Genomic DNA, 23,583 nt, shown 5'->3' on the forward strand with positions numbered 1-23,583 from the left:
TTATTTACAGAAATGCCTCCTGGGGGCTAACTTTAATTATCTACTCGCAGCGCAGAAAAAGCAGGCAGCTATGACTGAAAATGTATCCAAAGATTGACAGCTAAATTCAATCTGGTAAGTTTAGGTGATCAGGGGGTTGACTGAAAACTGTCCCCACAAACTGAAAGATATCTAAGAATTACAAAAATTCCTGTGCATCAAACAGTCCTGGTAAAAAAAAAAAAAATGACGGAGCAGTTTCTCTTTTCATTATGAGAAACTGGATCTCTCTCCTAGCATTTGTAAATGTGTAGCAGATGTGACAGAGCTGAATAGTGATTGTATGGTGCTTTTGTGTAGAGACAGAGAAACTCAAATGTCTCAGTAAAACTTTTACTGTGCAGCACTAGAGATGCATCATGACTGCCCGTCACTTTGACAGCATGAGTTCTTTAGGCATTGCATATGCCTTCGGCGCCTGCCACTGCTGCAAGATGAGCCATCCACAGGTGATATGCCAAGTCACTGCTTTTTTAACAGATTGCAACATAAAAATTTTAACAGCTATAGCCCCATTGAGGTATTCTGGCGAGGCAATAACAAAATATCACTGGATGGCCCCAGCCCTTGCAAGAAGCCATCAGCTGGATTGTTAGACAATGAGTGGGGCAGACTGAGCCAGAAATCCCATCTGACCAAGGGAGACACACAGCACACAAGGCGAGCGCTTTAGCAGTGATATTAGCTGGCAGCTGACTCTCTTTACTTAGCTGATTCTGAAGCTTTATGTTTATGAAGAGTGTGGTTAATACGCAACAGGTGAAATGTTTTCCTGACTTTTGTATACTCCTTTAACTAGCAGAAAGGAATCAGGCAAGTAACACATCCACAAACCTCTTTTTATATGGCAGCAAACTGGACGGATAGTTCGTTGTTCAATTTATAAACTTCATCTTATTAGATCGGTGCAATCTCTGCTACAGCCATCGGCATTAAATATCTTCATCCTCTCATTAGTAATCAGTCAGCTAGATCAGTGGCGTACCTAGTGTATTTGACACCCGGGGCCTATCATTTTTTAACACCCCCCACGAGTCAAACAAGGGTGTACCTAGGAAAGGCCGCATCTTAAACACTGCAGTGAGCACTAGAACATCAATGCACCCATTGTAAAACTAACCAAGACATTAGTAAAAATGATCCTGCCAACAGAAAACCATGTCTTTTTCACAACCATAGAACACCGATACATCCTCACCAAGTATAGAATAAGTAACCACAAACTAAAACTAAACTGAACCCCCAAGAGGCCAGATCCCGCATACAATGCAACACCATAGGAACAGTGATGCATGTCCCCTAGTACTGTGCAAAATATAAAGATAGCAGACATAAATTTGAAAAACTGACAAATACCAATCACCACTTTACAAATTAACAAATAGAAATAAAACAAAAAATAGAAAATAAGATAATACCATTTTATTGGACTAATACATTTTTCAATTAGCTTTCAGAGGCCAAACCCCCCTTCCTCAGGTTATACAGTATACTGGTGTTACAGTCCTGTCCTGACCTAAGGATGGAGGTTTTGGTCTCTGAAAGTTAGTCAAAAATGTATTAAAATTAGTCCAACAAAAAGATCACCTTATTTTCATTTTCTATTTATCACCACAGCCACAATACTACTTTATTCTAAACGAAATAAATCAATCAATTTTTTTCTACCTTTGTCGTCTCTGGTTTCTGCTTTCCTCGTCTTCTCTTCTCTCTCTCTCTCCCTTCCATCCAGCATCTGCTCTCTTTCACTGTCCCTTTCATCCAGTGTCTGGCTGCTTTCTCTGCCCCTTCCATCCACTGTCAGCCCTCTCCCCCTTTCCATATGGTGTCTGCCAGCTTTCTCTGCCCCTTCCATCCACTGTCTGCCTTTTCCTTCCCTTCTATCCAGCATGTGCCTCCCTCTCTCCTTTTTATATGATGCATTCCAGCATCTCCCCTTCCTCCACTCTCTGTTCCCCATCCATATACATCTTCTGCTTATCTCCTGTCTGTTTGACTTTTTTCTCTCCATGTTCACTGCCATTCCCTCTTACTCCCTCTCTCTCCTATCCATAACCTCTCCTCTGTGTCTCTGTCCCTACTCCCCCATGTTCAGCATTTGCTCTGTGTCCCCTTCCCTTCCCATGTTCTTCGCCTTTCTTTCTCCCTCTCTCCTGCACTCCAAACCTAGGGCCAGTATCTCTCTCGCCCCTGCTTCATAGTGCTGCACCTTGTTTTCCCCTCCCCTGATCCAGCTTTTTCCCAGTCTCTTCTCCCTCATGCATCCCACCTTTCTCTTCCCTCCCCTAGGTCTAGACTGGCATCACTCTCACTCCTAAGTCCACCCCCTTTTCCCATTCCCCTGCCATTGCTTTCTTTCCTCTCTCCACCACCCTTTCCCCTTAGGTCTGGCATCACAGTCTCCACCCCCTCTTCCCCTTAGATGTGGCATCACATCCTCTCCATCCCCCTTTCCCTTTGGTCTGGCTGGCTGACATCGCTCCCCCCCCCCCCCCCCCGGACTAGTGCGGTATCGCTCTCCCCATCCTCACTCTGCTCCTGCACATCTTTAAATTTCGAGGCTTCTGGCAGCAGCATCAGCAATGTAAGCACTGCCTTCTTCCTGCCCCAGAAGCACCCTCTATACAGCTTCCCACGTAGGCGGGACGCTGTCCAGAGAAGGCTTCCGGGGCTGGCCGAAGGCAGCACTTACATTGCTGATGCTGCCAGAAGCCTCGAAGTTTAAAGACGTGCAGAGAGAGGGGAAGACATGGAGCGAGAAAGGGAAGAGTGATACCGTACTAGTCGGGGGGGGGGGGGGGGGGGGGAAGGACACCCATGCAGCACTGCACCGGGGGGGGGGGGGGAGTAAAGACGGCAGCACTGCACCAGTCGGGGGGGAGGAAGATGTCCATGGCAGCACCCCCTCACAAGCTGCACCCGAGCTTAAAAAAATACTCTGAAGGTTACAACAGGTACAAAATACGGCAATTCATCTTATTAACAAAGTTGGCAAATTTGATCATATTACACCCCATCAGAAAACAGCCTATTGGCTATCCATCACACATCGAATAACTTATAAGCTTCTTCTTTTAGTTTTTACAACATTAACTGCAGGGGAACCGATCTATCTCATCATTTAACGCCATATCTTCTGTCTCAAGCCCTCAGATCTCTCAGTCAATTTAGACTGATTGTACCCACTTATAAAGAAATAATTCATGTGCATCTCAGAGATTCTATATTCTATGTTCAAGACACCCAATTATTTATTACACTTGTACCCCGCGCTTTCTCACACATGGCAGGCTCAATGCAGTTTACATAATAACAATACAGAATTACAAAGTCGTAAGAAGAATATACAGAATAATCTACTGCCACCACAACTGTGATTAAAGATGTCTTTTGCACAATTTAAAACTGATCTAAAGACATTCCTTTTTAAAGATGCCTTTGGTTGACCTCTGGATTATGATATCTAACCATGGGACCCCTGAAAGACACTAGCCCTCCCCATCTTTCCTATATGTAACTTCCTGCTTCCGCAAGGGTGGGATGCAGCAGAGAGCAGGCTCTGGGGTTGGCGATGTAAGCAAATAGCTTCCCTGGGCCCTCTACAGAGAAACAAAGATCAACAAATGTGAACTCTTACACATATATCCAGAATTGCCTTACAATATTTGCTTGTTATACTACTATCATGCTTTATCATTATCATGTTACCCAAGATCCTTATGCAATATTAAATGTCTATTTTCTTATATATTTCCACTATTCATGATGTAATGCAAGCCACATTGAGCCTGCAAAGAGGTGGGAAAATGTGGGATACAAATGCAATAAATAAATAAATAAACACGTTTTAAGGGGGGGGGGGGGGTCAGAAACAGGAGGACATATCAGACCTCCGGAGGGGGGGGGGGGGGCACCATACAGGGCCCTGCAGTTGTCATGGCAGGCCCTGAACACAGAGCTTTCTGCATCGGCCTCTCTTTGCAGACCCCATCTCTGTCACTCCTCCTTTGACTGGGTCTGTCATACAAGTGAAGATACAAGTACCGAAATGTGAAAACAGCACTCCAGTGACAGAACAGCAGAACAATTCTTCTCCAGGTGCAACTTACCATTTGTCAAACGATCAAACAGGAAAATGTCAAAATTCCACATTCCCACTTTGGACAGCATATGCTGTGAAGGTAAAGAATACAACAATGAAAGATACATTATGGCTGAAAGGAGAGAACTTATGGAAAACTTTTTTTTATTGAAAACTAGTTCTTTTCTGCTTCTAGCTCAATTAGGTGCAGGGGTGGGAGGCACTGGAGCCGACTCTGTGGGTGCTGTGGGTGCTTGAGCACCCCCAATATTGAGAAAATTCATTGTATGTGTCCAGGGAGGGGTTATTTTCATTGGGCTTAGCACCCCCAATAATTTTGAAAAGTTGGCTCCTATGGTAGGAGGTGCCATGACCTTCTGGGGTCCTTTTACTAAGGCACGCTAACAGATTTAATGTGCACTAAATGATAAGATGTCCATAGGAATATAATGGCCATTTTATCATTTAGTGCACCTTAATAAAAGGGCCCCTTAATTAGCAGGAACTTTTATTTTGGGGGTTTTATGTAGTTTTTCCAAGGAATTTCATAACAACAAAAATAAAACCAGGATAAAATCAGTTGAACAAAATGACATCATTTTTTGGATCAATTTCAGAATTTATACTGATAATAAAGAGATCATAAGAACATAAGTGAGCACTAAGCACTATTCTTTTTTTTTAATTATTTTTATTTTTGCACATGCAACAAAAGACATATTTATGTCGTCATAACAATTCAGAAAAAAATAAGTCATCTGATATATCCACATACAAGTGTAATAGCACTACCTGGCTGCTGTACAAAGATAAATTGTAAGACCATTGTCCACGCTCACCAAATGTGATGCATATCTCCTACAGTACAACCATTCTTACTGCAAAAGCAACGGTCCACGCCAATTCTTCACCTATAACTAGCCCACTTTCCGAATCTGTAACATGGCCTGCAGTTAACATGCAAATTAGCAAGCACTGCCATGCCAGTGGGAAACGGTTACCGCACACATGCTTTAAGAGCGTAAGCTAATTTGCATGTTAACTGTTTAACATGTTTAAATAAAAGGGCCCCTCAGATTACCGTCCAGCTTATAATCGAAAGTGCTCGCCGGCTATCTTCCAACACAAATCGGGAGATGGCCGGCGATTTCTTAAAAACAGCGAAATCGGTATAATCGAAAGCGCCATTTTAGACAGCATCGCCGCTTTCCCCGTCGCTTCGCCGGCGAAAGTTCAAGGGGGTGTGTCGGTAGATTAGTGAAGGCGGGGCATGGGCGGGCATGGGCGTGGCTACCAGATGGCCGGCTTTCGCCGATAATGAAAAACAAATAAGCGGCATTAAGCAGTATTTCGCCGGGTTTACTTGGTCCTTTTATTTTCAGGACCAAGCCTCAAAAAGGTGCCCCAACTGACCAGATGACCACTGGAGGGAATGGGGAATGACCTCCCCAAACTCCCCCAGTGGTCACCAATCCCCTTCCATACTAAAAAAATAAAACTAAAAACCTTTTTGCCAGCCTGTATGCCAGCCTCAAATGCCGTACCCACCTCCATGACAGCAGAATGTGTTGTAACCTCCGACAGCCTTTCCCTGGTTGCGATGTGGCTCTCGGGTGAGTGTGACACCTTTTCTGTTAGGTGCCCTGCAGAGTCACATTAGCAATGCATTGTGGTGGGTGTAGGGTACTGGGCTCTACTCCCAAGGTGCTTTTCCCCCCTGCTAACTGGGTCAGAGTGTACCCTGTTTTGTTTCCTGTTGTAGTCCATGCGGTAGTGGCCATTTTTGTAAGCCAGTTTTAGTTCCCTTTCCTGTGTTACCCATGTTAGAGAAAGTAGTTCTTACCTTGAATGGTGCTGAAAGAGGGCATTGTACACCATTGTGCCAGCTCTGACCTACTGCTAATCTTAGTACCAGGGGACTCTTTGCCAGTGGGGCACAACCTCTGATCTGCAGTTAACTGTGAGTAAACGTGCTTATTTCAAGAAAGGACTTTTTCAGAGAGATTAGTCTTCAGGTGTGAACTGGTGTGCCAAAGTTATACAGCAGCAATAAGTCCTAGAGGCTGTATGCAGGTCCCTGGAGCAATTTTAGTGGGTGCAGTACATTTGTGGGTAGTGGGTTTGGGGGGGGGGTTGGGGGGCTCAGCTCCCAAAGTAAGGGAGCTATGCACGTGGGAGCTTTTCTGAAGTCCACCGCAGTGACCCCTAGGGTGGCTGGTTGGTGTCCTGGCATGTCGGGGGGGGGGGGCAGTGCACTAAAAATGCTGGCTCCTCCCATGGCCAAATGCCTTGAATTTGGCCGGGGTTTGAGATTGCCGACATAACTTTCCATTATTGCTGAAAAACAAACCCGGCCATCTCAAACCCGGCGAACTCCAAGGCATTTGGCCGGGCTAAACCGTATTATCAGGAAAAAAAGATGGCCGGCCATCTTTTTCGATAATACGGTTCCAGCCAGCTGTAGCGCCGCCGCCAACATAGATTGCCGATGATCTATTTGGCCGGCGACGTTCGATTATGCCCCTCCACGTTATCCATAAACCTAATTTTCTGGCCCATCACTGTGAGAACTGTATAGGATGATTAGATACTATGGGCTCCTTTTATTAAGCAGCGGTAAGCCCAATGCGGGCTTACCGCTCGCTATAATGGAAGTACTGCCAGGCTACCACAGCAGACCAATGGTATTTCCCACCCCTACCATGCCATCATTTGTGGAGTTACAAAAATTATTTATTTTTGTAGTGCCAGACTATACCCGGCAGTAATCGGGCTGGTTACCGCTAGACCTTTACCTCTACCTCGTCCTCCTTATTGTATAACTGGAGGGGATACACGCAACCTCCTGGAGGGAATAAACATCCTCCAAAACATAAACTGGAGGGAATGGACTCATCCTCCTATAAGTGAACATGAATCCTGAAGACTGTTTTCCAACTTTCTCCCAAGCAAGGAACTTCAGGAAACAAGAACAGAACCTGAAACAGATTCACAGCATACAGACAATCATACAGGGAGGGCTCATGGCTTCATCTGCTATGACTAAAGGAAAGAAAATTACCAAGGTAAAAACCTAATTTTCCCTTCCTTGTCATCAAGCAGATGAAGCCATTACGTATGGGATGTAACAAAGCAATCCCTATATAGGGTGGGAACAGGTCACACCACGCGCTAGCACTTGTGCTCCAAAACGCGCATCCCTCCTAGCAGCCACATCCAGCCTGTAATGTTGGGCAAAAGAGAGCTTAGAAGCCCATGTTGCTGCACTGCATATCTTTTGATGAGAGAGTGCTCCAGTTTCAGCCCAAGAGGAAGAAATCGCTCTGGTAGAATGCGCCTTAAAGGATACAGGCGGAGACCGGCTGGCAAGCAGATAAGCTGAAAAGATAGTTTCTTTGAGCCAGCGGGCAATAGTGGCTTTAGACGCTGGAGACCCTCTGCGAGGACCTGATAGCAAAACAAACAGATGATCATAGATCCTGAAAGAGATAGTAACTCGCAGATACTGCAGCAGAGTCCTGCGCACATCCAACAGGTGCAACTGCCCAAAAGATTCTGGAAACTCCTCCTTATCAAAGGAGGGCAAGAAAATAGGCTGGTTTAGGTGAAACGCTGAAACCACCTTAGGCATCAAGGAAGGCATGGTCCAAACCGTGACCCCGGGCTCTGAGAATTGCAGAAATGGGTCTCTACAGGACAGCGCCTGGAGGTCTGACACCCGTCTCGCCGAAGAAATGGCCACAAGAAAAACGGCCTTTAGTGTCAAATCTTTCTCCGATGCTCGCTGAAGCGGCTCAAAAGGAGAAGCCTGCAGGGCCTTCAAAACTAGCCCCATGTTCCAAGCTGGACAGGGTACTCGCACGGAAGGCCGGAGCCGAAGCACCCCACTAAGAAACCGTGCCACATCTGGATGAGCAGCTAAAGACACGCCTTCAACCTTACCACGAAGGGAGCCCAACGCTGCCACTTGCACCCGCAGGGAATTATAGGCCAAGCCTATTTGTACACCATCCTGCAAAAAGTCCAGAATCGGCGAGACAGGAGCCCGCATGGGTGTGATCACTTTTGAAGCACACCAAGACTCAAACTGGCGCCAAATTCTGGCATAAGCCACGGAAGTGGAACGTTTGCGGGCCTGCAGGAGAGTGGAAATGACTGTGTTTGAATAGCCTTTGTCCCTCAATTGCGCCCTCTCAATCGCCATGCCATAAGACCAAAGCGGCAGGCATCCTCCATGGCTACCGGGCCCTGTGACAACAGGTTCGGTACCAGAGGTAAAAGAAGGGGAGCCTCCACTAGCATCTGTCGGAGGTCCGCATACCAAGGCCTCCTGGGCCAATCCGGGGCGATGAGGACCACTTCTCCTGGGTGCAGCCGAATCCGCAGGAGCACGCGCCCTATCAAGGGCCACCGAGGGAACACATATAGTAGGCCCGGAGGACAGGGCTGAGTCAAGGCATCCAACCCTGCCGAGCGAGGATCTCTCTGCTGAAGAAGCACGGGACTTTGGCATTTGAACTTGTCGCCATAAGATCCATCACGGGCTTGCCTCATTTGGCACATATCTGCAGGAATACTTCATCTGCTAGTTCCCATTCTGCTGGATCGATCTGATGCCTGCTTAGATAATCGGCTTGCACGTTGCTCTGACCTGCAATGTGAGCTGCCGACAGAAACTGAAGATGCAGCTCGGCCCAGTGGCAAATCTGTTCGGCCTGCGTGGCCAGTGCTCTGCACTGAGTGCCGCCTTGTCGATTTATGTAGGCCACTGCTGTCGTGTTGTCCGACAACACTCTGACAGCCAATCCTTCCAGGGTCACTTGAAAGGCCAGAAGCGCCTGAAACACCGCTTTCAACTCCAGGCGGTTGATGGACCACTCCGACTCCTCGGGTGTCCATAGACCCTGGGCATGCTTCCCCTTGCAATGTGCGCCCCAGCCCTTCAGGCTGGCATCTGTCACTACTAGACACCAATCGGGGAGCGCCAGCGGCATTCCTCATCGCAGCATGCTGTCTGAGAGCCACCACTCTATGCTGAGTCGGGCCGCAGGGAGCCAAGAAAGTCTGCATTGATAATCCTGAGAAACTGGAGACCATCTTTGAAGTAGGGAATACTTTAGAGGTCTCAGGTGCGCTCTCGCCCAGGGCACCACTTCCAATGTGGCTGTCATCGATCCTAGCAGCTGGACAATGTCCCAAGCTCGCGGGCGGGGCATCCTCAGGAGCAGACGGACCTGATTCTGAAGCTTGCACCGCCTTAGCTCGGGTAGGTATACATAGCCCGAGTCTGTGTCGAACCTGGCCCCCAAATATTCTAGAGATTGCGAGGGGGTCAGGTGACTTTTGGCCAGATTGACGACCCAGCCTAGAGATTGAAGTACTGAGACCACTCTGGCTGTAGCTTGATAGCTCTCTGTTACAGAGTCTGCTCTGATGAGCCAGTCGTCTAGGTACGGGTGAACCCTGATACCTTCTTGCCTGAGCAAAGCAGCTACTACCACCATTACCTTCGAAAAGGTTCGGGGAGCTGTGGCGAGGCCAAACGGCAAGGCCCGAAACTGGAAATGTTTTCCCATCACCGCAAACCGCAGAAACTTCTGGTGCGGGGGCCAAATTGGTATGTGCAAGTAAGCTTCTTTCAGGTCTAGAGACGTGAGAAACTCTCCTGGCTGTACCGCAGCAATGACGGAGCGCAGGGTTTCCATGTGGAAATGCCGCACTCTCAGGGACTTGTTTAATTCTTTTAAGTCCAGAATAGGGCGAAAAGACCCACCTTTTCGCGGCACCACAAAGCAGATGGAGTATCGGCCGTAGCCGTGTTCGGCGGGAGGTACCGGGGACACGGCCCCTAACTGAATCAGACCTTGCAAAGTCTCCTCTACCGCCGACCGTTTGGCGGCAGAACCGCATCGGGACTCCACAAACACGTCTCTTACTGGGGCGTTGAATTCTATTCTGTAGTCATCTCTGATCAGGTCCAGAACCCACTGATCTGAGGAAATATTGGCCCACTCCTCGTCAAAGAGGGAAAGACGTCCTCCGATGACAGGAAGCGAGGAGGGGGCCGGCACACCATCATTGAGAGGGTCGCCCCTGAACTCCAGGCCTAGAGCCGGTGGCTGCGGAACGCTTGTCTGAGCGAAAGGAGTTCCTCTGCTCAAAAACGGGCACGAGAAGTGAACCCAGCAGAACGCCCCGGGCGGTACCTTCTAGCTTCACGGAAGCGAGGTCTATAAGAGGAGTGGACCGCCTGGCCCTTGGAGGAAGGCCTTGGCCTATCTTCGGGCAAGCGCTGGGGTTTAGGATCTCCCAGGCCTTTAACAATTTTTTTTCCCAACTCCTCACCAAATAGGAGCAGGCCTTGAAAGGGCAACTTCACCAACCTTTGCTTAGAGGCCATTCCGCTGCCCAATGTCATAGCCAAATAAGACGGCGAGCCGCCACTGCTACTGCCATTTGTTTAGCCGAAGCTCTGACAATATCATAAAGGGCATCAGCCAAAAAGGACAAGGCCGACTCCAGTCGCAGAGCCACATCCGAGAAGGGCTCCGCTCCATCTCCGGGCTGTTCCACTGCCTGTTGCAACCACGCCAGGCAGGCTCTAGCAGAATAACAACTGCATGCAGACGCCCGAACAGTAAGACCTGCAATTTCAAAGGACCGTTTAAGTGCTGCTTCTAGCCTACGGTCTTGTATATCCTTCAGGGCAACTCCTCCTTCCACAGGGAGGGTAGTTCTCTTTGTCACCGCAGTGACTAGGGCATGTACTTTAGGCATTGCAAAGCAAGCCAAATACTCCTCACGCAGAGGGTATAATTGCCCCATAGCCCTGGAAACTTTCAAAGGTCCCTCGGGGTCAGCCCACTGAGTGGAAATAAGCTCTTGGATGGAGTCATGCAAAGGAAAGGCTCGAGCAGGCTTTTTGATACTAGCCATCCTAGGATTCACAGAGGAGGCCGTGCCACTGTCAGGTTCTTCAATAGAAAGGATCTGTAGGGCCTCTGAAATAAGTGCTGGCAGCTCATCACGGTGGAAAATCCTCACCGTGGATGGATCATCCAGATCCTGTGGTAATTCTGCACCTGACTCTAGCTCCTCAGACCACGAAGGCCTGCCAGAACTCTCCGAATCCTCACAGCCCGACCACGGGGGGGGGGGGGGGGGGGGAGGAGGTGCACCACAATCTGAAGGGGAATTAGCCCTTCTACGCTTTTCTTTATGCCAATTATCAGGGAAAATAGCCTCAGCGGGCAGTCAGAATCCACTGGGGGGGGGGGGGGGGGGGGGGACAATAGAAGAGGCCTCAGACGACCCTTGAGGAGAGCTCTTTTCAGCATGTATGCTTTATGCAATAATAACCCAAATCAGGGGAGAAAAACTCACCCTGGGCACCCCAGATCCTGTCCAGGGCTAGCCGCTCCCTGAATAGCCTCAATTCGAGGTCCCCCCCCCCCCCCCGGGCTCAGGGCTCTCCGTCTCTATGGATGGCCGCGCCATGCGGAGAATTCAAAATGGCGTCCGCTGCCAGCTCCTGAGCGGGAAGAATCATCGCTCGCCATGCTCGGGCAGGCTCTCACACCTGTACAGCACGATTTACAGAGCCCTGCTGCTGATTTGCGCTTGCCACACCGGGAACAGCACTTTACATTCTCTGCAGCCATCGCCGAAAATGGGCGGGGAAAATTTAAAATGGCAGTTTCGCGCCAAAAACCGCCCCGATCGCAGGCCCACCCCGGAGGAGTTTAGAAAATACTCTTACCTCATTGGCCGAGTATCACAGCTCCGGTCTCATAGAAGAATCAAAGGAAAACTTCTGTTCCATTTTTTTTTTTTAACGCTGTGAGGAAAGCAGGGGTAATAAGAACTCCGGAGGCTCAGATGAGTGGGAAAGGCAGGGAAAGGAGAACCAATGTGCCTGCCATCCACTGAGTGGGAAAGGACATGGAAAAGCAAGCTAATATGTCCAATCCACAGGGGCATGGGTAAGGCAGGGAAAGGGCTAGCCCTATGTTGCCTTCAAAGTGAAGCTGCTATAGCCTCTAACACCTCGGCTAACCAACTGGCAAGCCAGGAGCCACCCCCAGGCAGATTTTTGATGGAGCTCGAAGAAGCTGCAGCCACCCTGCTTGGGGAGATAGAGAATACTGAAGAGGCAGTGGAGCTGGCTGGCCATGAGGCACTGTGAAAAGTTGAGTGCTCTCTATCTCCCCCTGCTGGTGATGGACACAACCCATACGTAATGGCTTCATCTGCTTGATGACAAGGAAAAAAATGTATTGTACTGTTTTGGGATCTTGCCAGGTACTTTTAACCTGGATGGCCACTGTTGGAAATAGGATTCTGGACTTGATGGACCTTTGGTCTGTCCCAGTATGGCAATATTTATGCTATGTTCTTATGTTGGTATGAGAGCAATATTGGCAACAGCTGGAAGAGATAATCATATTATATAAAGCTATATGACCCAACAAAGAGATAGGTGCTATCTCTTTGTTGGGCCATATAGTTTTATATAATATGATTACTATAATGTTACCAAGACTGCTGTTTTGTATAGTGTTGCGTAAAAGTGGGTCAACATTCAGCTGATAAAGAGACGAGAGGTCTTGCGGAATCCAAATCCCCAAATATTTAATCTTGTCAGAAAACCATACCAAAGGAAAATCTTCCACTCAATTCTGGTGGATGCATCCCGCAGGGAGAGAGCTATGGATTTTGCAAATTTAACATTAGACCTGGAAAGAACCAAATTTATCCAGCACACACAGACTCATGGTAAGGTTCGTTGGGGGCAAGACGGGTGACACAGCATGTTATCTGCATATGCAAGAATCTTACGAGTATGTTCCCCCCACCGTAAGGCGTACAACATCTGCATCCAACTCAATTGTCCACAGAAATGATTCCAAATACAGGTCGAACAGGAGGGGAGACAACAGGCACTCCTGGAGGCTATCCTTTTCAATGGAAAAAGAAGCACACCGGACGCCATTCACAAATATCATGGCAGTGGGATTAGTATATAAGGCACAGACTGTGCTATGAAACCAGCCCATACCCCTGCTCTGCAAAACCTAAAGTGTTTAACAAATATTTCCAGTTCACTTTGTTAAAATCTTTCTCAGTGAACAGTCCCACCAGTATACCCATCTCCCTCCCCTCCTGTGCCATCGAAAGTGCTAGCAACAACTTGCGGGTATTTAAGACCGAATGCCAGCCTTTATAAAACCAACTTGATGTTCGTCAATCAAACTTGGAAGTACTATTGCCAAGCAATTGGCTAGTATGCGTGTAAGAATCTTAACGTCTACATTTAACAAAGGAATGGGATGATAAGATTCACAGCTAGTACTGGGTTTCTCTGGCTTGGGTAGCAGAGTAATCAAGGCTGTATTGGCCCCAGAGGGGACGTGTCCCTTTTCCAGTGTCTCAGTATAATATCATAATTATACAAACAACTATTGCAAACCATTAATCTTTATTAAATTCCTTCCCACATTTATTACATGTTAAAATTTTAACAAGTAATAGATGTGGAAAGGAATTTAATAAAGATTAATGGTTTGCAATAATTGTTTGTATAATTGTAATATTACAAGGAACGCACCTATTATGTGAGATTTTACCCCAATAATACTGTTGTATAGTATAATATCATAGAGAGGCCTTGCTATTTGCTTTTGTGAGTGTATCACTGTGGGGAAAAAATACTTAGACTGTAGTCTGTTATAAAAAGGTTTTCTTGTATGTTGTGAAATTTAAAAATTATTCACTGTGCTTGATATAGATAAGTGTGTTTGAAGAGCACAGAATTATACTGAATAAATTCCTGGTTGATTAAATTTTAACTGCCAGACCTTCCTTCGACCATTCTTCTAATGTTTGGAGATCCCTTCTCATTGTTTCTACTCACTCCAGGGTATCCACTCTATTGGCTATCCTCATGTTGTTCGCAAAAAGGCAAACCTTTCCTTCCAACCCTTCAGCAATATCTCTCACAAATATATTAAACAGAATTGGCCCCAACACCGACCCCTGAGGAACTCCACTGCTCACATTCCTTTCCTCCGAGCGGATTCCATTTACCACCACCCTCTGCCATCTGTCAGTCAACCAGTTTCCTATCCAGTTCACCACTTTTAGTCCTAAGTTAGCCCTTTCAGCTTACTCACAAATCTTCTGTGAGGGGCCGTATCAAAGGCATTGTGAAATCCAAGTAGATTACATCTAGCGCACGTCCTTCATCCAGTTCTTTGGTCACCCAATCAAAGAAGTCAATAAGATTCATTTGGCAGGATTTTCCTTTCATAAAGCCAAGTTGCCTCACATCCTGTAACCCATTGGCTTCTAGAAAGTTAACTATCCTTTCTTTCAGAAGCGACTTCATTATTTTTCCTACCACCGACGTGAGCCTTACCGGTCTGTAGTTCCCCACTTCTTCCCTGTCTATACTTTTGTGAAGAAGGACCACATCCGCTCGTCTCCAATCCCACGAAATCTCCTGTCTCTAAAGATCTATTAAATAAAATTTTAAGAGGTCTCGCCAGGACGTCTCTGAGCTCCCTCAGTATCCTGAGATGTATCCCATCCGGCCCCATAGCTTTGTCCAGATTCTCAAGCTGTTTATAAGTGTTTTTTCTGTAAATGGCACAATATCCACTCCATTCCCAGATATCCCTCAGCAGCCAACTGCGGTCCTTCTCCAGGATTTTCCTCTGTGAACACCGAAGAGAAGTAATTGTTTAGCATGTTCATGTTAGCTTCATCACTCTCTGCATAGCCATTCTCATTATCTTTCAGTCTTGCAATTCCATTCCTATCTTTTCTCCTTTCTCCAATATATATGAAAAAGGTCTTGTCACCTCTCTTTACATCTTTAGCCCATTTTTCTTCCGCTTGTGCTTTCGCTAGCCGTATTTCCTTCTTCGCTTATTTGAGTTTAATCCGATAATCTTTTCTGTAATCCTCTCATTGCGTTCTTCTGTATTTTTTGAACAAAGCCTCTTTTGCTCTTATTTTTTCAGCTACTTGTTTGGAGAACTGTATAGGCTTCCTGTTTCTCTTGTTTTTGTTTACTTTCCTTGCGTAAAGATCAGTTGCTATATTTATAGCAGCCTTTACCTTGGATCACTGATTTTCCACTCCTCCTATACCTTCCCATGCCAACAGCTCCTTCTTCACGTACTTCCCCATTTTATCAAAATCAGTACGTCAAATCCAGTACTTTGAGTTTTGTGCGTCCACACTCTGCCTTTGCAGATCTCCCTACTTCTTTTCGATTTTGTCGATGGGACGTTCCAATCTACATCAGGCAAGTTGAACTCTCCCAACACTAGCACCTCCCCTTTCATACCAATCTTTTGAATACCTTCTATCAGATCCTTGTCTAGCTTCTCCGTTTGTGCCAGAGGTCTGTAGGTATGCCCCGTGTGGATACAGCTTCCATCTTCTTTCCAGAATGATCCATAAAGCTTCTTCCTTTTCCTTGTTTCCCCGCATTTCAGCCGCTCTGATATTATCACGTACAGTGCCACTCCGCCACCTCTTCGGCCCTTTCTATCCTTCCTAAAAAAATTATAGCCCGGTATGGTCATATCCCATTCATGGGAATCATTGAACCGTGTCTCTGTAATAACAACAATATCCAAGTTTTCTAAAAAAAACATCAGGGCTTGCAAGTCTTGAACCTTTTCACTTGGACTATGAGCATTTGTGCTCATTGCTTTTCATGTGTTTAGTAAGTTTAGGTGGTTTTCTATAATTAGATGAACTTTTCCCTCTGCCATCATGTTTATTCTGGGGATGACTTTCTGAATTCCATTGTTTCTTTTTGCCACCCCCAACCTCTAGTTCAAATGTGTAGAAACATACCCTCTGAATTTGTCTCCCTTCATTACAGTACAGCATGTTATTTTTCCATGTATTACCCCATGCTCCTATGTATCTAAAACCTCCTTCTTTACACCAAGACTCAAGCCACTTATTGAATTCCACTGTTTTTCTCTCCCTTCTCCCATGTAGGAATTACTTCAGAAAAAGCCACAGTTCGAACCAAAGATTTCAGTCCCTCCCCAAGCTTCTGGAATGCTCTCTGTGCTGTAAACTTGCTATTGTTGGCCAGGTCATTTGTCCCCAGGTGAATTACAACATCAGTATTTGCAGCCTTGCTCTCTTTTTGGATCATGTTCCGTATTTGGTCGGTAAATCTGGTAGCTGAGGATCCTGGAAGGCATTTCACTAAGTTGGAACCCTTGAACTGTGTTCTTAAGTTAATGTTCTAAGTTCATTGACTATGGTCTGGGCTTTTCTGGACTCTGGAGGAGCAGGTAACTTCTTAGATATAACTGGGTCAACAATTGGGGATCCCCTTGAATTTCCTGCCTATATCAGCCTGAGTAGTGGCAGCTGATGAATGGCCACTAGCTGACAGGTTAGGTTTATATCTCCAATCACCAAAATGACTGGACAGAATTTGCTCATAATAATGTCTCCCACTCATCCACAGATACCAGCCCGTTTTACTGTGTGTATGGGAAGCATCCCATGGCCTTCATGCATATCTCCATCAACATGGATGTTCTTGCAGTGGATCAACTTGTTAGGAAAGTTTGGCAATGCATTCAATATGTTTAACACTTGGCCACACAAAAGCAGAAGTAACTGACTGACCAGTGTCATCGTGATGGACCCCAGTACAAGGCAGGAGATAAGGAATGGTTGTCCACCAAGCTCGTTTGGCTTAAGTTGCCATCTGCTAAACTGGGTCCCAAATATATTGCTTAATAGGAAGCTCTGGAAATTGTTTCTCTGACTAAGCCTACACACAACCATGTGAGAGGGAACTCACTCCCTGGACCTATTTAGTGAATGGGAATCCTAAATATGAAATTCAGTCTATTGTTGACTCCTGGCATTCCACAGGCAAGCTAAAATTAAGTACACTGAAAGGACTACACATTGGAGGAAAGGTCCTGGTTAGATGCCTCTGAGATTCATGCTAGTCAGCTTCTCTACCTTTTTCATAAACATTATCTTAATAGACCTGGTTCTTGGGGTCCTGGGATACCCTGTAATGAGCTGGGGTACTGTCATGTACTCAGCTCACAGGACCTGTGCTCCAAATAGGAAATGAGCCTGGGCTTCTCTCTGCTTTTATCCTACTGCCTGTCTCCACCCTGTGAGGTGGCATCACTTGATTGGTTCTTCTTAAGATTCCCCTGATGATGTCTCCACAGATTGCTTCTTTACAGGCATATATAACTGAACCTTTCAGTACTCCAAGAGGTCTCGTGAGAGCTCTTGATGCCTTATTATATGCTGAATTTTAGGTGATGGACTTCTGCTTATTGATTATGAACCTGTTCTGCCTGCTCCAACTTCTGCCTATTCCTGGATTCTGCTCTGTCTACCATTTGGATTTCATTCAGTTTTTCTCCTACCTCCTACTTCACCCAATGTCCACCTACTCTATTGGAATATCAATGCTGTTTAAGTCCTAGCAGCTTCTGAGGACTGGAGGGCTCAATCTGAAGGGAAAGGGAGTTGCTATAAATGAAAGTGCATCCACTGTTCCCCTAGATTGGGCCCGGCTGTGAAAGTGAAATGTCAAAACGACACCTATTTCATAAAGGCAATACAGGGGTCTATGTACCTTTAAAAAATAGGCTCCTATAATAAACCCATTAGCATACAAATTCTCTCAATACAAATGTATACCTGTTTCAAGAGTGGATATGTGTTGCTGAAATTTGAAATAAAAATGGTTGAAATTGCAATTCTCATTCTTTTCTGAAAACATAGGTTGGAAGACATTTCTTGCAAAACTCCATATTTCTTCACGGAGGGCCGGATGCTCAGAACTAAACACGGGTGCTAGAGGCCATTAGCACCAGACTAGCGCCGTGTTTACCCGGCGCACAATGCACAGAGGTCCTTACTGCAGGAAAGAAGGAGCTTGCAAAGAAACAGTGCAAACAGGATGCAAATGTAGTCAAAAGGATAAATAAGGATATTCCTATTCCCTCTTGATGCTCAGTGAACAGCCCTGCAAACAAGGGCAACCCTTACTGCTGGAAACCCTACCCCAGCTCGGAGCTGGCATTAGGGTGTCCACTGTGGCTGGGAAAAAAGCAACTCATGACCCAGACTTTCGGCGGCAGCTGCTCCCTCTGCACAGCACAGCCCTCCCTCCGTTGCCTGCTCTCACACTCGTGGCTCCAGACCACTCAGGACACTTCAGCAACAGCTGATCCCTGTGGGCTGTGAATAAGGGTTAAGAAAGAGAGTGCTGTCAACCTGTCTCGTCACAGTTTCTAATCCGACCCAGCTTTTCTTTTGAATATCCCTAATCTTTCTCGGATCTGGGTATCCTCTTTTCACATAAGCTGAATTTCTTCATGTGGAACAGACACCTCTCTAGGCATCGCTTCTTTAGTCCCTCTGCTATCAGCTTCTGCACATACTCGGGTCACTCCCATACCTGCTCTCACATGGCCTCCCCCGGGGCACAGATTGCTCACCACAAGAACCCAGACACCCCTCGTTACTCGGACAAAAGGGTCTTTCTGCAAGCACCTTTGCACAGGTCTTGTGCGCATGTGCTGGCCACGTTCCCCTCCCTTACTTCCCAATGCTCAGTGCTAACAGTGTGCATAAAATTTGCATACCATTAGCGCTAGGCATTGGGAAGTAAGTTCTTGGCGCTGTAACAGCTGTATTTTCCGGTGCTGTTTTGTACAGCGCCTGAGTTTTAAGCATGAGTGATGTGAGAGTTTACAGTCTTCACCTTCATCCCCAGCTCCCTGGCTCTGCAAATGTCCACTTTGCTGAACTGTATGACTGGAATAGATTTCCTGAGCTCATCTGTCATGCTTTCCTTCTTGCTAAATAAACTACTTTGAGGCGGTTTCTAAATCTGAAACCTCAGTCCTCCTTATTCTATCCTTGTTGGTGTCAGCCATTTTACTATATTAAATATAATTACTGAAGCCTCTAACTTGTCCTGCATGTCTGTCTTGACTAAACTTTAAGCACCAGTGAGGTAGGGCTGTCCCTCATTATCTGAATTTGTACAGTTCTGCAAACATTTGCCAGTGCTACAGAAACGATCAATGATAGTTGTAGTGATATTAAAGTGTCACAATATTCTCTCACCCCGTGCTTGTCCAAGGTAGTCCTCATCCAGCAGGTGCAGAGAAGCTTGTGGTACAATTCCACGCAGTAGCCTAGATGCATGGAAATATCTCTGAAAGCTTAAGAGTCTTTTCACCTTCTTCTTGGTACCATTTCCCCTGAGTATGTTGTAACCTGTGGGAAGAAACAATAGAACCATTTATAGAGGTTGACAGAGTAATTCTGAAAAGCTTTTCCACAGGTAAAAATGGTGCTTTAAGAGTAGAAGTAGGCCCGATACACAGGTAAAGCTTATATTCCTACAGCCTTTAGCAGGACTGAATAGAGTTATTCCTGGGTTTCGGGCTGCGCGGGAAGTTTGCATTTAAGTGTATACTTTAAACTTTCAAGCATTCTCATGTAAGATAAACCTGAAAATTTGTGGATGTCAAAGAACAGGTGTAAATGTGTAGAAATGATTTCTCTGGGGTAATTTAAAAAACAGAAACATATGACTATTTTTGGTTTGAAAATCTGACATAAAAAGGGTATGTGCATATTTTCTTACATGTACATGTAATAATAAAATTACCCCATAAACTAAAGGTCTTAGCTCTTATCTCCTGACTAAGTATAGTCTCTTATTAAGGCATGTGGGGAAAGATAAAGGCACTATAATTCTAACTTCCTTTCCTAAATTGATAGGCATCTTGAGACTCTCTGAAACATAGGAGCCGGCAGTACAGATACTAGGATGGAGGGAAATTCTAAAAATGGTGCCTAAATTTGGGTGCCAAAAAAAACCAGGCACTAAAATTTTGTAGTCCCCCACCAATGTTAAACTCAGATATTCAATGCTAGGCCATTTCCAGCGACTAGCATTGAATATCTGGGGGGGTGGGTTAGCCGCTAAAAAGTTAACCACCTATGCTGATATTCAGTGTTAACCGGTTAACCTTTTAGTGTTAAGAAAGGACAGTTATTTATGCAGCCCTGTGCAACTTTCTTCAAATCAGTTACCTTACTTTCTAACTCCTCTTACTCTCTTACCTATCTATATGTTCCATCTTTGCTTTACCCGTCACTATCAATTAAAATGTTCTATTACATATTGTGTTGACATTGAAGTAGTATACCACGCCATATTTGTCTTGTTAGTTGAATATTTTTATTGCTGTAATTGCCTATTGCGCATGTTTGATCTATTCTTACTGTACCCCCGCCTTGACTGAATTCCGTCAAAAGGCGGTAAATAAATCCTAATAAATAAATAAATATTTAACCACTAAACATATCTGGTTAGGCACTGAATATCGGCGCCTAACCAGATAAGTCAGAACTAGGTGCTACCTGGCAATACTCAGCAGAGATAACCAGTTATCTGGCAGTTAGGCGCTGATATGCTATTTAACCATTCAGTGGCCAAGTCTCACCAGTTAAATAGCTTTAAATATTGGAGGGTAAGCTAGTATCTATAATGCAAAGTTGGGCATTAAATCTGTTATAGAATGCTAACACAAGGCCGCAATTGTGTGCCAAACTTTAGGCGCATCCAGTTACACCAAGTCTATGGCTAAATGATGGTGCCTAAAATCAGCAGTTGGGTGCATAAATTAAACTATTCTATAAAGATTGTGGTGAAATAGTCATAATGCCCATGCCTCGCCCATGGGAATGCCCCCTCTGCAGTTATGTGCTAGATTACTTTGGTCCTCAAGTTACAGAAATCGGTACTGAAGTGTACTGTGGCGCCTAACTGAAGTTTCAGCCACATTTTGGAGCCTAACGCCTGTTAGCTCCCGTTGCTGCACCCATATTTTTGGTGCCTATTTGTACCTACCTTTGGCGTGCTATATAGAATTACCCCATCTATATATCTACACTTTGGAATTGCAGATTATGTGGAGGGGCATTTTCGATATGACATCGAAGTTGGATTCTGGACTTTTTGTGCTATAGTCTAAAAAGAAGCAAAAAGGGCTCTCAACAAGGGAACAAGTGCACTTTTATTGATGGCCCGACACGGGCCGTGTTTCGACGTGACCTAACACCTGCCTCAGGGGTCAATTCAACTGAGCAACACTAAATTCTTGGCATCTACATGAGGACTAAAGAGTGGAGACAGGATGAGTAAGGGGTCACAATGTCACAGCAGGCCCTCTGTAACACAAGCAGAATTTGACTCTTCAGCCTTGACATTTGGCTTCATCAAACTAAGGCACTATAGGCAATTGCCTATGGCTAAATCAGTGCCTGTCCTCAATTAGGATGAAAGGAGGTCTACCATGTTTTTTCTGATGAATCTCTTGTGGTGTTTTAGAAAGAGATTGCATATACGGAGGACAGCTTTGTATAGAACAAGAGATGTTTGTGCAGCGTTGCGTACGCCTTGTAGTGCTATAGAAATGCTAAATAGTAGTAGTAGTAGATGTTGAGGTTAGGAGTTAGGGCAGCATTTTACAAAAGGCTCAGTGAGCGCCGAGCCTTTTACACAATAGGGTAAAGGATAAAGGATCATGGATTTGTTAAACTGCTGTCATGTCCCCTACCTCAACGCAAGCGGTGTCCTCGGGCTGCGCAGGGTCCCATCGACACGCACCCTTGACTGGCACAGCCCTGAGCCATGTGTGTGTAGTTGTTCTCTGGGTTTGTTCAGAGAGCAGTGGTTGCAGGCTCCTTAATTGCTTTGCTTCCATGCACCTGGCTCTGCTCTCTCTCTCTCTGCCTGGCTTCCAGGCTCCTTGAATGCTTTGCTTCCACCCACCTGGGTCTGCTCTTCCTCTGTCTGGCTTCCCTTGCTTCTCTCCGATTGGTCTTCCGGTTCCTCCTTCCCCTGCTCTTGTCCAATGGCTGTGCCCCTTCTCCCTGCTGATGTCAGACGCCAGCACTTTATCAGCTGAGCTCTCTCTAGACTCCTTGCTTCGGCTTCTACTTTGGTAGGTGTTACTTGCTCAGTAGTGTGCTTCTCCTCTACTTTGTTCTTTGTTGCTGATTTAGCCTGTACCTGGATTACACTCGTGTCTGCTGCCTGCCTACTGACTCTGCCTGTACCTGGATTACCTTGTGTCTGCTGCCTGCCTACTGACTCTGCCTGTACCTGGATTACTCTTGTGACTGCTGCCTGCCTCCTGACCTTGCCTGTACCTGGATCACTCTCTTGTCTGCTGCCTGTCTGGCCGTCACGTTCATCACCCCGCTTCCTGTTCCATCTCGTAAGCCCTGCAGGCCGTCCACACCTAGGGGCTCAACCTCTGGGGAACGGCGGTCAGCGCAGGTGAAACCCGGGGTTGTCCGGCCGCCAAGCAGAATCTGATCTGAGTACCAGGCTCGGCAGTGCTCTACTTGGTACAAGAATTCACAGTTCTGACAACTGCCATTCTGTGGTACATCCAAAGCAGTTTACATATATTATATGCATGCAAGTACTCTTATCTGTCCCTATTGGATTACAATCTAAGGGCCCTTTTACTAAAGGGTTGTCACACAGCAACGGGCTGGCTACACTGCAACCTGGAACTATCGCTGGCCCAACACAGCCGCCAGTGGTAGTTCCACTTCGAGCGTGCACCTTTTCCAGCGCTACACAAAATAATTCTGTAATTTCTAGCACGGTGATAAGCCGGCAGTAATTGGGCAGTGCTGCTCATTGCCTGGTTACCACCAGGTTACTGTGGGATCCCTTACTGCCACACAGTGCCCCCCCACCCCCCACACACACACGGCCACATGGTAAGAATAATCTTACCACATGGCCATGTCTTTCTGAAAATTTTAATGCTTAATTATTATCTACTTGCTGATTTTTACAGATTAAAAGGCCCATTTTACATAGAACATTGAGATCGGAATTGAGACACCCAGGTCAGAGCAGGCACATGCAGCAGGAGCAGCCATTTTACAAATATACATCTTTAAAAAAATGAACAGTACGAAGCTGGCAATTTCCACTTGGAAGTGGCGCCACTTTCATGTCCCATTTTACAAACCTAGATATATAAGTACTGCCAATTAAGTAGCAAGTCACTTTTCATCCTGAAGTCAGAAATAAGCAAACAGTAGAGGATTAGGGAAAATTATTCCCTTAATCCCTTTTGTAAAGCCCTGGCCAAAACATGCACTTATTAAAAAAAAAATCCGTGCGTGCCTTTGAACTGGTGTAAAACCTAACATGGACATTTTTTCCCCATAAATGTTATTTATTTAGATTTTGCTCACACCTTTTTCAATAGTAGCTCAAGGTGAGTTATATTCAGGTACATACTGGGTATTTCCCTGTCTCTGGAAGGCTCACAATTGGAGTTTGTGCCTCAGGGCTAGGTGGCTTGTGCAAGATCACAAGGAGCAGCAGTGGG

General features: G+C 45.9%; 1 protein-coding gene across 1 annotated transcript in view; it reads right to left on the minus strand.

Moving 5' to 3' along the window:
- The window catches only part of PDE7B (phosphodiesterase 7B), a 119,417-nt gene that overhangs the window by 90,055 nt on the left and 5,779 nt on the right, over positions 1–23,583 (minus strand). Inside the window, exons 2-3 of the mRNA XM_030195100.1 lie at positions 19,275–19,426; positions 4,149–4,212 (exon numbers count right to left, since the gene is read on the minus strand). Coding sequence (XP_030050960.1) covers positions 4,149–4,212; positions 19,275–19,426 — 216 coding nt within the window. The remainder of the gene's footprint in view (positions 1–4,148; positions 4,213–19,274; positions 19,427–23,583) is intronic.

This window comes from Microcaecilia unicolor, chromosome 3, assembly GCF_901765095.1.
Source record: "Microcaecilia unicolor chromosome 3, aMicUni1.1, whole genome shotgun sequence".
Classification (NCBI taxonomy): domain Eukaryota; kingdom Metazoa; phylum Chordata; class Amphibia; order Gymnophiona; family Siphonopidae; genus Microcaecilia; species Microcaecilia unicolor.